Source organism: Manis pentadactyla, chromosome 5 (genome assembly GCF_030020395.1).
Source record: "Manis pentadactyla isolate mManPen7 chromosome 5, mManPen7.hap1, whole genome shotgun sequence".
NCBI classification, from domain to species: Eukaryota; Metazoa; Chordata; class Mammalia; order Pholidota; family Manidae; genus Manis; species Manis pentadactyla.
Window position 1 is genome coordinate 32,608,659 of NC_080023.1, and position 17,428 is coordinate 32,626,086.

Consider the following 17,428-nt stretch of genomic DNA (forward strand, 5'->3'; position numbering starts at 1 on the left):
TAGTTTTTAGTTGTATCATCTCATCTTACTCTAACTGATTTGTAGGACTTTATTATGTATTTTCGGTACAAGTCTTTTCATCAGATGTATATTGTAAAAATCTCTCAAGCCATGGCTTGCCTTTATATTCCCTAGTGGTATGTTGATTAAAATAAATTCTTACATTTCTATGAAGTCCAATCTTTTCTTTTATGGTTAGTGCTTTTTAGTCCTATTTAAGAAATCTTTGCCTATCCCATAGTCATGAAGATATTCCTCTTATGTTTTCTTCTAGAGATTTGATTTTTTAGCTTTATTATTTAGGCTTATGCCCATCCTGAATAATTTTTTGTGTATGGTGTAAGGGGGAGGAGTCAGGAAGCATTCTTTTCCATATGGATAGCCAGTTGATCCAGCACCATTTATCAAAAGACCATCCTTTCCCCACTGAAATACCATGGAGCATTTGTCATAGATGAAAAGACCATATATGTGTGAATCCGGTTTGGGGTTCTTTATTGTCTTCTATTGATTTGTTCATCCTATACCAATACCAACACTATCTGAATTACTATATTACATGTATTATGTATTCTACTTTCTGTCTATGGTTTTTATTCTAGACATTTCATATAAATGGGAATCATACAATATATGGCCTTTATGTCTGGCTTCTTTCATCTAGAAAATGTTTTCAAGGTTCAACCATGTTGTAGTATGTATCAGTGCTTCATTCCTTTTTATGGCTGAATAATATTCCATTGTACAGTTATATGACATTGTGTTTATTCATTAGTTGATAGACTATGGTTTATTTCTACTTTGGGCAATTATGAATAATGCTGCTGCTACAAGTTGTGTACAAGCTTTTGTGTGGAATATGTTTCCATTTCTCTCAGGTGTATACCTGTGAGTGGAATTGCTAGGCCATATGTTAACTCTATGTTTACATTTTGAGGAACTATCGAACTTTTCCAAAGCAGCTACACCATTTTATATTCTCAACAGCAATGTATGAGGGTTCCAGGTTCTCCAACAATAATTTCTTGACATTATCCAGTGTTTTGTTAAGGTGCAAATTTCCCCAGCTGTTGCATAAATGTTTTATCATATTTGGTTAGTTTATATCAGTATCCCAAAAATCTCCTTACATTGCATTTAGTTTATATGTTCTTTAAGAATAAGTTTCGTTTTAATATCTCTTCCCTCCCCTTTCCCCTTCTTCCCCACTCTTTCACCCCTAGCCATTTATTTAAGATAACAGGTCATTTGTCCTGAGGAATTTCTGACATTTAGATTTATTTGGGTGTACCCTTGTGGTATAGTTTAATTTCTTTTCCTACATCCTGTATTTCCCACTAACTACTAATTAAATCTAGATGCTTGATCAGAAATAGGTTTGATATTTTTAGAAAAATGACTTCATAGATGGTGCTGTCTGCTTCCTGTTTCATCATCTCATTAGGCCCATGTCTTAATCAGCTCAGACTGTCATAACAAAATACCACAGATGGGGGGCTTGAACAACAGAAATTTATTTCTCAGTTCTGGAGACTGAGAAGTCTAAGATCAAGGGGCCAGTCCATGTGGTTCCTGGTGAGGGGTCTCTTCCTAGCTTTTAGGCCACCTTCCCACTATTTCTTTAATGGTCTTTCCTAGGTGTGTGCAAGCAGAGAGAGATCTCTTGTTTTCACTTCTAAAACCATTAATCCCATCATGCAGGGCCCAGCCTCATGACCTAATACAACCCTAAGTATCTACCAAAGACCCATCTCCAAATGTTGGGTGCTAGGGCTTCAACATACGGATTTTTTATTCTCATATTTTATGGTGTTAAACTCTATTATTAGGTTTTGGTGTGATGAGCCTGATGCATCCGTTATAAGGTTTCCCATCAGCCTTTCACCTTATGATTTCAGCAGCCATTAACATTTTTTACCTAGATTCTTTATTTTATTAGGGGTTGCAAAATGGTGATATTCTAATCCTGTCATTCTTCTGAATTCCACATCAGCTATTTGGTTACCCTGAGATTAAGGAAAAGTAGAGTAAATACTTCATTTTTTTCTCCTTTATTTACTAGTTTTAAGAATAACAAGTTAGTTCCCAAGCACCCTCCAAAGGTGATCTCCAGAGGTGATCTTTTGTTCTTAATAATCATTATGAACTCATAGATTTTTAGCATATTTGATGTATTTCAATCCATTGCAATTGATATTTTTGATTTCCAAATGTCCCTTTAGATTGACTGTTGTTGCCTTTTGACACAATTCTTCTGTTCATCTTTGATAGCTTCCTTGCTCTCACCTACAAGATATTACAGATTCATGTATTTTTGTTTTGTTTTTTTTAATTTCAGTTTTATAATTTGACCTCTGTGTACATCGCAAAGTGATCACCACCACAGCTCTGGCTACCGTCCATCACCATGCACTTAATGCCCTTCACCCGTTTCACCTGCCTTCCAAACCTTTCCCTTCTGGTAATGACTAGTCCATTCTCTGTATCTTTGAGTTTATTTTGTTTTATTTTGTTTGTTCATTTGTTTTTTCTTATATTCCACATATGGGTGAAATCATTTGGTATCTGTCTTTCTCTGTTGACTTATTTCATTTAGCACATCAGTCCATCCATGTTGTTACAAAGGCAAGATTTCTTTTTTATGGCTGAGTGGTATTGCAGTGTAGAAATATGTCACATCTTCTTTATCCATTCATCTATCAGTGGATATTTAGGTTGTTTCCATATCTTGACTATTGTCAATAATGCTGCAGTGAACATAGGGGTGCATATATCTATTTGAATTAGTGTTTTTATATTCTTTAAATATTCAGAAGTGGAATAGCCAGGCCATATAGTTCTGTTCTTAATTTTTGAGAAATCTCCATTCTGTTATTTCTTGTCTTTTTCATAATAGCCATTCTAAAAGGTGTTAAGTGATATTTCATCATGGTTTTGATTTGCTTTCCCTAGTAATTAGTAATGTCAGCTATCTTTTTATGTTCCTGTTGGCCACTATGTGTTGTCTTTGGAGAAATGACTATTCAGTTCCTCTGCCAATTTTGAAATCAGGTTTTTGTTGTTGTCATGAGTTGTGTGAGTTCTTTATATATTTTGGATGTTAACCCCTTATCAGATATATGGTCTGCAAATATATTCTCCCATTTAATAGGTTATCTTTTTGTTTTTGTCATGATTTCCTTTGTTGTGCAGAAGCTTTTTAGTTTGTTGTAGTCTTGTTTGCTTATTTTTGCTTTTGTTTCCCTTGCCAGTAGAGTCAGATCCACAAAGACTGGTGTCAAGGAGCTTACCACCTGTTTTCTCCTAAGAATTTTATAGTTTCAGGTCTTACATTCAAGTCGTTAATCCTTTTTGAGTTAATTTTTTTACATAATATAAGAAAATGATCCAGTTTCATTCTTTTGCATGTGGTCCAGTTTTCCCAACATTTATTAAAGAGACTGTCCTTTCTCCATTGTATGTTCTTGGCTCCTTTGTCATAGATTAACTGTCTGTATATGTGTAGGTTTATATCTGGGCTCTCAGTTCTGGTCCATTCACCTGTGTGTGTGTTTGGTACCAATACCATACTGTTTTGATTACTATGGCTTTGTAGCATAGTTTGAAATCAGGGAGCGTGATACCTCCACCTTTGTTCTTCTTCCATAAGATTGCTTTGGCTATTCAATCTTTTGTAGCTTCATACAAATTTTAGAATTATTTGTTCTAGTTCTATGAAATATGCCATTGGAATTTTGAGGGATTGCATTGAATCTGTAGATTGCTTTGGGTGGTACGGGCATTATCACGATATTAATTCTTCTAATCTATGAACATGGAATATCTTTCCATTCATTGACTGTCTTCAATTGCTTTCATCAGTGTCTTATAGTTTTCAGTGTACAGATCTTTCACCTTGGTTAAATTTATTCCTAGGTATTTTATTCTTATTATTTAATGCAATTATAAGTGGGATTGTTTTCTTAATTTCTCTTTCCGACATTTTGTTATTAGTGTATAGAAACACCACAGATTTCTGTACATTGATTTTCTTTCCTGTAACTTTTAAAAATTTATTCTAAAAGTTTTTTGGTGGATTGTTCAGGATTTTCTATATATAGTATCATGTAATCTTAAAAAAGAGAATTAAACCTTTTCCTTTACCGTTTGGATGCCTTTTATTTCTTTTTCTTTCCTAATTTCATGGCCATATCCCATTTCTTGCTCTGGGCCTGGAATCAGCCATTTCTCTAAGGAATTCTAGTTCCTTTTAGTGAAAAGTATTATTTAGAAACCATAATTTGGGTGCTAGGAATATTCACTGCTTCTGAGTTGATGATTGTTTCTAAGGCTTTTCAGTAAGAAAGTTTGCATTTTTATTGTGACACAAAAATTACTATTAATTTCCCAGAGTATCTGAATTTGAAGCTGCATTGGAATCTCATGGTTGAGATGAAAGTGGGATCATTTCTCACAGGAGTTAAAAGAATATCAGACAAAATTATAGAAGGCCTTTGCAGCTATCAAATTTTTCTCCTTTTATGGTATTCTTTAATCCTTCAGTACCTACTTCTAGCTATTGTGCTATATTTTGTTAAATTATATTAATGTCAGAGACATGTAGTCTGTAAAACCATGTATTTGTATTTATTATCCATTATTGGGATTAGTTCATTCAGACAAGTTCATTCTGAACTTCTGAACTTCACTACTGGATAATGTTTCTTCTGAAGTCCAGTTTTGAATCATTTTATTCTCTAAATGCAGAACCTTTATAGCCCCCACTATTGCCTCCTAGTTTGTTCCCAAGCTGTCTTTCATGATCACAGAATCTTAGATACTCCTGCATGTAATCCAGTCTAACCTTTCATTTTATTGATGAGGAGACTGAGGCCCCAGATATGATATCACTAACCTAAAGACACCCAAATAGAAAGTTAATAGAGGTCATACTTAAACCTAAGTCTTCTTTCCAACCAAATTGCCTGTTACACTCCTTTAGGTCTGACCCTGTGCTATAGCAAAACTGCCCACCTTTACCTGAATACTTCAGAGCCCCCCTTCCTTTGTCCCTTCACTCTTGCTGACGCCTATACCTAGAACACCTGCCTCCTGCACCTCTGCTTTTCAAACTCCTACCCAACATGCAACCCACCTCACATGGCACGTCCTATGAAGACCTTGCTGAACTGTCCTCTGGATGAAATTTCACCATCCTTAGAATCCACGAAGTACTTTGAACCTCACTTACCACTGCAGTTAACCCCCTTCAGATTAATAGCCCCTCAAGGGCCCCATCTATTTTTAGGGTTTTAAACACATCGTGGATACTCGTAAATATATGTTGAATACATGTTGGCTCCCAGCTCCATGAAAGCACTAAATAGGTGATGACATTTCCTTCACAATCTTCCATTCCTTTCTACCTTGAGACCCTCTCCCCTGACTTGCTTTTTTTCACAGTCTATGCACTTTCACCTGCTAATTCTCAACAGAGAGCAAACCTCTTAATTATTTGAGAACATCTTAAAAATGTTCATACTTTGCCCATCTCACTCCCATCATCTACATCTCAAGGTTTTGAATGTGTGTTGGAGGCCCTCCTTACCTCTTTGGACTCAGCCTCTACCTTCTCCGTTCCATAAACCTTTTCTAAAAGGCCCCGCTTATCTCTTACTTGCTAAATACAGAAGCCTTTTCTCAGTCTTCACACTAGTCCACATTACAGTGGTATTTTACACAGTTATACTACTTCGGAAACTCTTACTCTCTTAGAACACTGCTTCTTCTGTTCCTCCATTTACTTCTCAAACGGTCCCTTCTCAGCCTCTTCACTCTCTCTTCTTCCACCTAAATGTAACTGTTCCTCAGCATTCTATCTCCATTCTTCTTTTAATTCTGAGTGTCCACATCTATTCCCTACAGGCTTACATTACATTTATCCTAACATTTTGGGTGTGTTCATCTGTCTGAAATTCTAATTTAACTGGGTGTCCTGTATTTTTTATTTGCTATATTTCACAACACTATCTGCTTAGCACCAGTCCAAGCCCTGTATGTGTATTGACTAATTTAATCCTTAAACAATTCTGTGAGTTAGGTATTATTTTCATCCTTATTGAGGTCCCAAGAGTAACCTTCTCTAAACATACAGGCAATCTTTTGACCTCTGGCAGGCTGACCCCAGACTCCATACTGGCTTCTTCACCCAAAGCCATCCACACTTCCATCAAGATGACAAGCTGTACCATTTCTCTTACTTACAGCATCCCTTCCTTATAGCAGTGGCAACAGATTTTTAAGAGCTTGGCTTGCACTGACCACCACCATCATCAGTGAGGTGTGTAGGGATTCTGCAGCCCAAAGAGCCTCTCCACCCAACAGGTTCACTGTGATCTCTTCTATGCTCAAGTCTCTGATCTCATCCTTCTTCTGCTGCACCAATAACTTCCAAACTGCTCCTTATACTTTTCCCTGAAGTATAGCAAGCTAGGCCATGTGTTACTCTGTCCCTAATGACAGTTTCCTTCATTTTCCCGTGGCTCCTCTCATGATACCATTAATACGACAGGATGGCAGTGCTGCGCCACTCTGTTCCCATTGGTTGAGCTCCAGTCGTGTTTATAGTTCACCTTTTTATAGACACAAGAATCTTAAACTTCCTAATCTTGTCAGTAATTATTCCTGCTAACTAAAATTAAATACATTGCCACCCTCCGATATGGTACATAATCTTTCCTGATCAACACACCCAGTACATCAGTGATTTAACTCTGACCTTTATGGAGATGACTCTGAAATCTAGACCTCCAGGCCCAGGTTCTTTCCAGAACACCCCACGTTTCTAGCTGCCGGCACTCTCTGGCCTCCTAGGGCCATCCTTCTTTCTACATTAGGTTACACATAGTTGAGGGCCAGTGTGTTTCCTTGGGACATGACTTGGTGGTGTGCTCTTGCATGACCCAGGTCCTGTGCTGAAGACGTTAATTCACCAGCTGTCATAGTCATGGACCTCAAGTTTTTATCGAAACATCCAAAAAGTATAGTCTCTCTGCATGGAGAAAAAAAGGTATTTTGATAAAGCACCTTCCAGCTATAGCTTCTAAGGGTGGATTTTTACTAAGAGATGCTCTACAAATAAATAAAGACTCTAAACTTATATCATGTTTCAGATATATGACAGTAGGTTTTTTTATTTTTTTATTCCCTTTCCTGAGCAGATTATTTCCTGCTAAGGAAATGGTTATTATTTTCCTTAGAAGATTATTTGTCCCTTTCCCTACTCTTTCTGGATTAAAGATGGTGAATTTACTGTTATTTTTCTCTTCCTAAACAGGTTGGTCAGGCCAAAGATGAACTACTGACCAGCCAGCTGATAGATCACCTTATGGGAGAGAGTGATGGCATGCCTAAGGTACTGAAAACGTTTTCTTCGCTTGCATTTTTAAGTGTCTTTATTATGATTTTACTTTATTCTGCCTTGTTTCTACCTATTATGGCTTTTGCATCACAGACTTATAAAATTTTCTCTCTGAATGTAGCCTTAGGTCTCCAGACAGAGCCTGCATTCCAGTGGATACCATGTACATGCACTCTCTGAAACTGGTACTGCACCTAGGAAGTAGCCACATCCCTCTAGATAACAACCCTCACCACCCACAATTTTTCTCAGGTGTTAGTTTTATATATTCCAGGAACTATGAAAAATGTTTATTAGAACTATGAGTTGGCACTAATCCCTAAAAATCTATACTTTGGTCTTATTTAAAAAATTATGACAATTAATAAAAATCATATTTAGCATAAAGGTAATTCACTATAAACATAAGGTTTTCAAAAATGTGACTCTTTTGGAGTTCATGCAAAAATTGGTCTCTCGGTCCTGATGAGGACAGTCTCCTTTATGCTCCCGAACTTTTTCTTCCCTTTTGCTTTGGTGTTTAAGGGAATCTGCTTGTGAAGGAAGTCGGGTAACTGATTTGGATGGTAAATAGGTTCACTGACTCAATTCCAATGTTGGCAGGGGGAGATTCCCCCCATATACAACACCAACTCAATTCTGACACTATCCACCTAGAGATAGCATCAGATTCTACAGGTTAAGGGTTCAGGCCTAGAGGCCTGCTCCCCGCAACCCCCACTTCAGATGCCAGTTGCAGGCCCCAGGTTGTTCCAGTGACCTCCTCCTTAGGGTCGGTTAATTTGCTAGAGCAGCTCACAGAACTGAGGGAAACATTACTTATGTTTGCCAGTTTGTTAAAGGATACAAATCAACAGCCAGGTGAAGAAATACATAGGGCGAGGTCCTGAAGAAGGAACTTCTGTCCTCTTGAAGCTTGGAGCCTGGCTCAGTGGCACACAGAAGCATTTTGGTTTTTTACGCATAGAAACTCTCCAAAAAGGGAAAAGGACCAAAAAGCTCTCCTCTTGGGTTTTTATGGAGGCTTAATTACATAGTCATGACTGACTACTCATTAGCCATTGGTTCATTCAACCTCGACCCCCTCTCCCCTCCCCAGTGGTTAGGGACTAGAACTGACAGTTTCAACCCTTTAATCACATGGTTGGTCTTCCTGACAATAAGCCCCCACCCTTGGGTGGGTCCCAGAAGTCACCTTCATTAATAACAAGACACTGATTTCACCTTTATGGCTATGAAGCATTTTTAGGAACCTTGGATGAAGATGAAATATATCTGAGAAATATATGTTAGTCATCTAGATGACCAAATACATATTTCCTAAAAATCATTATATCGTAGAAGGCACTAGAATGTCACAGCTGGAGAGGATTGTAGTGATCCTGATCCCAAGGGCATTTCCTGTATTTTACAGATGAAGATATTGAGACCCAGGGAGTGTTAACCTGCCAAAGGGCACAGGCCCTTAAACTGTTCCAAACCACTTACCCTTAATGTGTCCTTATTCTAATAATCAGGAAACCAGAATCAAGTACTGGAAACTAGAATCAAGTATTAGAAATTGTCCAGAGTTAAAGAGAAAGGAATGGAAAATGGTCAAAGGCCAAAGAAAATTTATAGGCCAGAGAAATTTATATAGGTGTAAAAATGTTTGAAATTTTGCAAAGTTGGTACATTGACTAAGAATACATTTAAATTTCAAGCACATGAGGATACCTCTGTGGAGCAGGGTTAGAAACACAGACTCTGAAGTCAGGTCACTGTGGTTCATGTCCTGCGTCTGGAGGGTCCTGCTGTGTTTTGGTTTTTCATCCATGAGTTTAGTATATGGTCGTGCCTTCCAGGAAGGGTGTGAGGATTTAAACAAGGTAATACTTCTCAAGTACTTAGAATAGTACCCAACAAATGTTAAATTCTGAGTAAATACTTGATAAATAATTTAATTCTTTATTCATTGGGTTTTTAAAAATAATATCAACCCTCAGTTACTGGAAAGTGAATGTGATTCTAATTGAAATGCAGAATTTTAGGTGTTTCTCCCCTTAGCTAATGAAGGAAATGACTTTTCTCTAATGGTTTGGGTGTCAGGATGCCAAGTACCTGTTCCGCTTGTACATGGCCCTGAAACAATACCGAGAAGCTGCCCGGACTGCCATTATCATCGCCAGGGAAGAGCAGTCTGCAGGTAGGTCCCCACTGTTCATGTTTTCCTCCCCAAATCAATAATAGAATTGAACTCCAACCCCTTCTCTGCCCAGGAAAGAGTAGCCTGTTTCTAATCTAGGCTTACTTTAAACCCGGAAGACTAGGGGGATGAGTATTCCTAGGTTTCAGAGAAGTAAAATAATTCACCGTTACACAGGGAACCCAGGATCACGCCCTCCTCCAAGGCCCCTTCCTGCTGGGCGCTGTTTCTCCTCCTCCTTCACAGCCTTGCCGTCCCCTGTGTGACTCCTCTGACCTCCAGCCTGCAGCCCTACTCCTGCATCTTCACAACACTTCCCTCCTATCCCATGTGTTTGGCCTTCACAATATAAGAGATAGTATTATTATTGACCTAGTTCTTCCTATAAATAGTCCTTGTATATTATAATCTCCAGAATGGTTCTGTTCACTTATATGTTAAATATTTATTGAAAAAGCCAGAGAATTAGTCTGATTATCTTCACTAATTTTTGCAAGGTGATTCTTTTAGATGTTCATAAATATGGAACACAATTTTGGAAAATATGGAATGAAAGCCATTACTTGGCTGATGTTTATCTAACACCTATTATCTGGCAGGTATGTGGTAGGAGCTCAGGATTCAAAGCAAAGAGCCACATTTCTGTCCTCAAGATGATTTGATGGGACAGAAAGTAAGTTCAGAGTTGTTATACACAGTGATAGTGCTAGAAGAGAAAGAATACATTAAAAGGGCACCAGGAAAGGGGCTGCATCTCGTCCTGAGGGTTTTGGGTAGGAGAAGTTGGAGGATGGAGATGAGAGAAGGCAACAGAAGCTTCAGCTGAGTTTTGAAAGGATGAGACGGCAGGAGATGAGGGAGACCAGGTGTGCAGGAAGGTGGCAGCATGTGAGGGCTCTTGCTTATTGACCCTGACTGAGCAAGAGGGGAGGACAAAGAGAAGGCTGGAGAGATAGGCAGACACAGGTCCTGAGGGCTCAGGTTCCCTGCTCCAAAATTCACACAGGTCCCCTAAGGCCTTTGGAGGTTCTCATGTAAGGGCGCCGCCTTGAGGTTTTGGGGTATGAGGTGAGGCTTGAGGTTTGGGCAAGAACGCTCTGACCCAGAGTGCAGGAGACGGAGCTGCGAAGGAGTGCTGATCAGTGCGCTACTTCAGAGAGAGAGGGCGAGCGCCAATAGCAGCGGGCCTGGGGAGAGGCTGGATTTGGGAGACTTGGAGGGTATTCTGAGAATTTGCTGATCCATCAGACTTTGGGACCAGGTGGGTGCTGAGGAAGAGATGTCTCAGATGACACCACCATTTTCTTCCTGAGATTGCTAATAAAGTGATTAGCAACATTCACTTGTAGAATGAGGGCCCTAGAAAGTCTTCAGATTTCATCCATTGTCATAATGTCACTTTACTACCTCTTACAAGGAAACTATCGGAATGCACATGACGTTCTCTTCAGCATGTATGCAGAACTTAGATCCCAGAAGATCAAAATTCCCTCCGAGATGGCCACCAACCTGATGATTCTGCACAGTTACATACTAGTGAAGGTGAGGCCCTCTGAGTGACTTGGGACATAATCTGCCCGATGTGCTTATCGCCTAAAGGGATTTCCTCTGGGTACCTCTCCATTGGGTTAGAGTAACTTCCTAGAGCTCCATACTGTCAGGTGAAAAGAGAAAGATAAAGAATAATTATACAATCTACTGCTTTTTGTGTACAAAAAAAAAAGCAAAAATAAGAATAAATATTCATTGCAAATAAAAATTTAAATATATTAAAAAAAACAGCAAAAGTAGTTTCCTAAAGGGAACAAAACCTGGGGCAGAGGAGGAGTGGAACCAAACTCCCACCAGGGAACACGAGGGTGAGCAGATTTCTCTGTGGATACCTTTTTATATTGTTTAGATTTTGAAGCATGTAAGTGTATTGTCTGGTTTAAAAAAAATTTACTTGTAAAACATTTTTGTTTAAGCAGAGTTTGCTAGTTGATTAATAGTAAGGCAGTAGATTTCATATAATGCCACTATTTTTATACTATTTAGTTTTCATCTGAATATAAAACTAATACATATTCACTTAGAAAATTTAGAGAATATAGAAAAACATAATGAAAAATAATTCTTCCTTCAAGCCCATCACCAGATATACCAACTGTTAACATTGTGTGCATATATATCCTCTATATTTCTATAAATACATGTGTATACCTTTTTTTTAAAATCACATTAGGATTATATTTATGTCCAGTTGTCGATCCTGATTTTTCAGTTGGGAATTTTCAATAAAAACAGAAGAATGTGCAAACCTCAAATATAGTACTTGTATGTACAGTTTACATAAATGTTATGTATTTCTATATATACATACACACCTTTGTAGAGATATAGGAAGATTCTAACTTACATATTTTCCAAATTTTCACTTATATCAAAGTACATCTTCCCATATTAATGCTAAATTGGTTTTTAGTCCAGTTCACAAGTGCTTATTTACTTTTGAAGATTATTACTTTTTTTTATTAAGGTATCATTGATATACAATCTTATGAAGGTTTCATATGAGCAACATTGTGGTTACAGTAGTCACCCATATTATCAAGTCCCCCACCCCCACCCCACTGCAGTCACTGTCCATCAGCATACTAACATGCTAGAGTCACTACTTGTCTTCTCCTTACTATACTGCCTTCCTTGTGACCTCTGAATGTTAACTCCTTATCTGTCATTTATGAATATATTCTCCCATACTGTAGGATGCCTTTTCATTCTGCTGATAGTGGTCCTTGCTGCACAGAAGCTTTTTAGTTTGATGTAGTCCCATTTGTTCATTTTTGCTTTTGTTTCCCTTGGCCCAGGAGATGTGTTCAGGAGAAAGTTGCTCATGTTTATCTTCAAGAAATTTTTGCCTATGCTTTCTTCTAAGAGTTTAATAGTCTCATGACTTACATTCAGGTCTTTGATCAATTTTGAGTTTGCTTTTGTTTATGGAGTTATACAACTATACAGTTTCATTCTCTTAGGTGTAGCTGTCCAATTTGGCAACTGTTGAAGAGCCTTTCATTTCCCCATTGTATATCCGTGGATCCTTTATTGTATATTAATTGGCCATGTATGTGTGGGTATATATCTGGGCTCTCTATTCTGTTCCATTCACCTGTCTGTTCTTGTGCCAGTACCAAATTGTTTTGATGACTGTGGCTTTGTTGTAGAGCTTGAAGTTGGGGAGCGTAATTCCCCCTGCTTTATTCTTCCTTCTCAGGATTGCTTTGGCTATTCAGATCTTTCGTGGTTCCATATGAATTTTAGAACTATTTGTTCTAGTTCGTTGAAGAATGCTGTTGGTATTTGATAGGGATTGCATTGAATCTGTAGATTGCTTTAGGCAGGATGGCCATTTTGACAGTATTAATTCTTCCTATCCATGAGCACGGGATGTATTTCCATTTATTGGTGTTGTCTTTAATTTCTCTCATGAGTGTCTTGTAGTTTTCAGGGTATAGGTCTTTCACCTCCTTGGTTAGGTTTATTCCTAGGAATTTTATTTTTTTGAGGCAATTATAAATGGAATTGTTTTCCGGATTTCTCTTTCTGCAAGTTCATCTTTAGTATATAGGAATGCCACAAATTTCTGTGTATTAATTTTGTATCATGCAACTTTATTGAATTCAGTTATTAGTTCTAGTAGTTTTGGAGTGGAGTCTTTAGGGTTTTTTGTATACAATATCATGTCATCTGCAAACAGTGACAGTTTAACTTCTTCCTTACCAATTGGATGCCTTTTATTTCTTTGTGTTGTCTGATTGCCATGGTTAGGACCTCCAGTACTGTCTTGAATAAAAGTGGGGAGAGTGGGCATCCTTGCCATGTTCCTGACCTTAGAGGAAAAGCTTTCAGCTTTTCACTGCTAAAAGTCTGATGTTGGCTGTGGGTTTATCACATATGGCCTTTATTATTTTGAGGTACTTGCCCTCTGTACCCATTTTGTTGAGAGTTTTTATCATTAATGGATATTGAATTTTATCAAATGCTTTTCCAGCATCTATAGAGATATATGATGTGATTTTTGTCCTTCTTTTTGTTGATGTGGTGTATGATGTTGATGGATTTTCAAATATTGTACAATCCTTGCATCCCTAGAATAAATCCCACTTGATTATGATGGATGATCCTTTTGATGTATTTTTGAATTCAGTTTGCTAATATTTTGTTGAGTATTTTTGCATCTATGTTCATCAGGGATATTGTTCTGTAATTTTCTTTTTTTGTGGTGTCTTTGCCTGGTTTTATTATTAGAGTGATGCTGGCCTCATAGAGTAAGTTTGGAAGTATTCCTTCCTCTTCTATGTTTTTGGAAAACTTTAAGGAGGATGGGTATTAGGTCTTCACTAAATGTTTGATAAAATGCAGTGGTGAAGCTCTCTGGGACAGGAGTTTTGTTCTTAGGTAGTTTTTTGATTACCCATTCAGTTTCACTGCTGGAAATTTGTCTGTTCAGATTTTCTGTTTCTTCCTGGGTCAGTCTTGGAAGGTTGTATTTTTCTAGAAAGTTGTCCATTTCTTCTAGGTAATCCAATTTGCTAGCATATAATTTTTCATAGTATTCTCTCATAATTCTTTGTATTTCTGTGGTGTCCATAGAGATTTTTCCTTTCTCATTGATGATTCTGGTTATATTTATAGACTGTCTTTTTTGGTGATACATCTGGCTAGGAGTTTATCTACCTTGTTTATTTTCTCAAAGAACCAACTCCTGGTTTTGTTGATTCTATTGTTTTATTCTCAATTTTATTTATTTCTTCTCTGATCTTTATTATGTCCCTCCTTCTACTGACTGTGGGCCTCAATTGTTCTTTCTCTAGTTTCATTAATTGTGAGTATAGATTGTTCATTTGGGATTGTTCTTCTTTCCTGAGTTAAGCCTGTTTACAATATACTTTCCTCTTAGAACAGCCTTTACTGCATCCCACAGGTTTTGGGATGTTGAGTTGTTTTCATTTGTCTCCATATATTGCTTGATCTCTGTTTTAATTTGGTCATTGATCCATTTATTATTTAGGAGGATATTGTAAAGCCTCCATGTGTTTGTGGACTTTTTGGGGTTTTTATTTTTTTTGCACAACTTATTTCTTGTTTCATATCTTTGTGCTCTGGGAAGCTAGATGGCACAATTTCAATCCTTCTGAATTTACTGAGGCTCTTTTTGTGGCCTAGTATGTGATCTATTCTGGAAAATATTCCATGTGTACCTGAGAAGAATGTGTATCCTTCTGCTTTTGGGTGGAGTGCTCTGTAGATGTCTGTTAGGTCCGTCTGTTCTGATGTGTTATTCAGTGCCTCTGTGTCCTTACTTATTTTCTGTCTGGTTGATCTGTCCTTTGGAGTGAGTGGTGTGTTGAAATCTCCTAAAGTGAATGCATTGCATTCTTTTTCCCCCTTTAATTCTGTTAATATTGGTTTCGCATATTTAGGTGCTCCTATATTGGGTACATAGATATTTGTAATGGTTATATCCTCTTGTTGGACTGACCCCTTTATCACTATATAGTCCTTCTTTGTCTCTTGTTACTTTCTTTGTTTTGAAGTCTATTTTGTCTGATACAAGTACTTCGTTTCCTGCTTTTTTCTCCCTATTAGTTGCATGAAATATTTTTTTCCATCCCTTCACTTTTAGTCTGTGTATGTCTTTGTATTTGAAGTGAGTCTCTTGTAGGCAGCATATAGATGGGTCTTGTTTTTTTATCCATTCTGTAACTCTATGTCTTTTGATTTGATTGTGAATTCAGTCCATTTACATTTAGGGTGATTTTTGATAGATATGTATTTATTGCCATTGCAGGCTTTAGATTCATGGTTACCAAAAGCTTAAGGGCAGCTTCTTTACTGTCTAACAGTCTAATTTAACTCACTTATTATGCTATTTCAAGTGCAATCTAAAGGGTCTTTTTTTTTTCTTCCTTTTCTTCCTCCTCCACTTTTTATGTATAAGGTGTCATATTCTATACTCTTTGTGTATTCCTTGACTGACTTTGAGGGGTAGTTGATTTGACTTTGTATCTGCTTAGTGATCAACTTTTCTACTTTCTTTACTGCAGTTTTATTTCCTCTGGTGACAGCTATTTAGCCTTAGGAACACATCTGTCTAGAGCAGTGCCTCCAGAATACACTGTAGAGATTATTTGTTGGAGGTAAATTCCCTCAACATTTACTTACTTGAAAATTGTTTAATCCCTGCTTCAAATTTCAGTGATAATCTTGCCTCATAGAGTATTCTTGGTTGGAGGCCCTTCTGTGTCATTGTATTAACTGTATCATGCCACTCCCTTCTGGCCTGTAAGGTTTCTGCTGAGAAGTCTGATAATAGCCTGATGGGCTTTTCTTAGTATGTGATCATTTTTCTCTCTCTAGGAGCTTTTGACACTCTCTCCTTGTCCTTGATCTTTGCCATTTTAATTATTTTATGTGTTGTCTTTCTAGAGTCACTTGTGTTGGGAGATCTGTGCACTTCCATGACCTGAGAGACTATTTCCTTTCCCAGATTGGGGGAGTTTCAGCAATTATTTCCTCAAAGAGACTTTCTATCCCTTTTCCTCTTTTCTTCTTCTTCTGGTACCCCTATAATGCTAATATTATTGCATTTGGATTGGTTGCCTAGAGCTCTTATTATTCTTTCATTTCCAGAGATCCATTTTTTTCTCTCTGTGCCTCAGCTTCTTTGTTTTCATATTCTCTAATTTCTATTTCATTTACTGTCTCCCCTACCTCATCTAATCTACTTCTAAATCCCTCCATTGTATTTTTCATTTCAGATACTGTATTTCAAAGTTTCTCTTTCTTGAAGTCCTCCCTGAGATCTTGAATATTTTTCTGTAGCTCAGTAAGCATGTTTGATTATTTTGAAATCTTTATGAAGAAGATTGGTGATTTCAGTATCACTTAGCCCTCTTTTTGGTATTTGAGGGATTCTGGTTTGTACAAAATTCTTTTGCCATTTCATAATTCTAATGATTAGTATGGAATAATAACTTTGTGTAGGCAGCACCCTCTAGTGCCCAGCAGCTCTACTCTCTGGAGCTGCCCAACACCTGGAGTGATGCCCGGGGTCACAGCTGCACTGCGCCAGCCCCTGCCAGGAAGAAAGAGCTCTTTCCTGCTTCCCAGCTGCGTGCCTGCCTCCACTGCCAGGGCCAGTGGGCCAGTGACTCAGGGAAGAGCCTCTGTTTTATTCCCCTGTAGCTGCTGTAGGCTGGGCTGTCCTACAGCTGGTCTGGCATGATGGTTGAGGCAGCAGATGTGTGGACCTGTGCTGGCCAAGAGGAAGGAGCTGCAGGCTATGTATTGCAGTGGGTGGCCTCAGCATGGCATTGCCAGCCAGGGGATAGAGCATCTGACGCTCCTGAAAGTTCCCAGCCTGCTGGGCTGTGTGTGCAAGGCTGATTTTGTCCACCTGCCCTTTCTCCTTAGCAGCAAGCTCTGTGTAATCCTTGCCCCTTTAGCACGCCTCTTGCTGTTGGGAAGTCTTTCAAAGTGCCCACCTTTCTTTTGTCCTGGAGTGGCTGGTTGTGGGTACCTGTTCTCCACAAGCGGCTGCAATCTCAGTCTCCAAGTTTTCTGCCTGTCTTTGCTTTCCAACTCCTCTAATCTCCAGAGCACCATGTAATGTGGGTTCATGGCCCTGGAGCAGATCTCCAGGGGTGGGTGTTTTGCAGTCCTGGGCTTTTACTCCCTACCCACTCTGTTTCTCTTCCTTCTGCCTGTGAGCTGGTGTTGTGGGACGGCTTGAATCCTGCCAGATCGCAGCTTTGCTATTTTACCCTTTTCTGTGAGGTCTTCTCTTTTCCCCAGATGTAGGC

General features: G+C 38.3%; 1 protein-coding gene across 2 annotated transcripts in view; it reads left to right on the top strand.

The window, feature by feature from the left end:
- Positions 1-17,428, top strand: part of WDR19 (WD repeat domain 19) — a 99,874-nt gene that overhangs the window by 66,506 nt on the left and 15,940 nt on the right. For both annotated transcript variants that reach the window (XM_057502155.1, XM_057502156.1), the window contains exons 29-31: positions 7,316-7,393; positions 9,488-9,584; positions 11,002-11,126. In XM_057502155.1, coding sequence (XP_057358138.1) covers positions 7,316-7,393; positions 9,488-9,584; positions 11,002-11,126 — 300 coding nt within the window. The remainder of the gene's footprint in view (positions 1-7,315; positions 7,394-9,487; positions 9,585-11,001; positions 11,127-17,428) is intronic.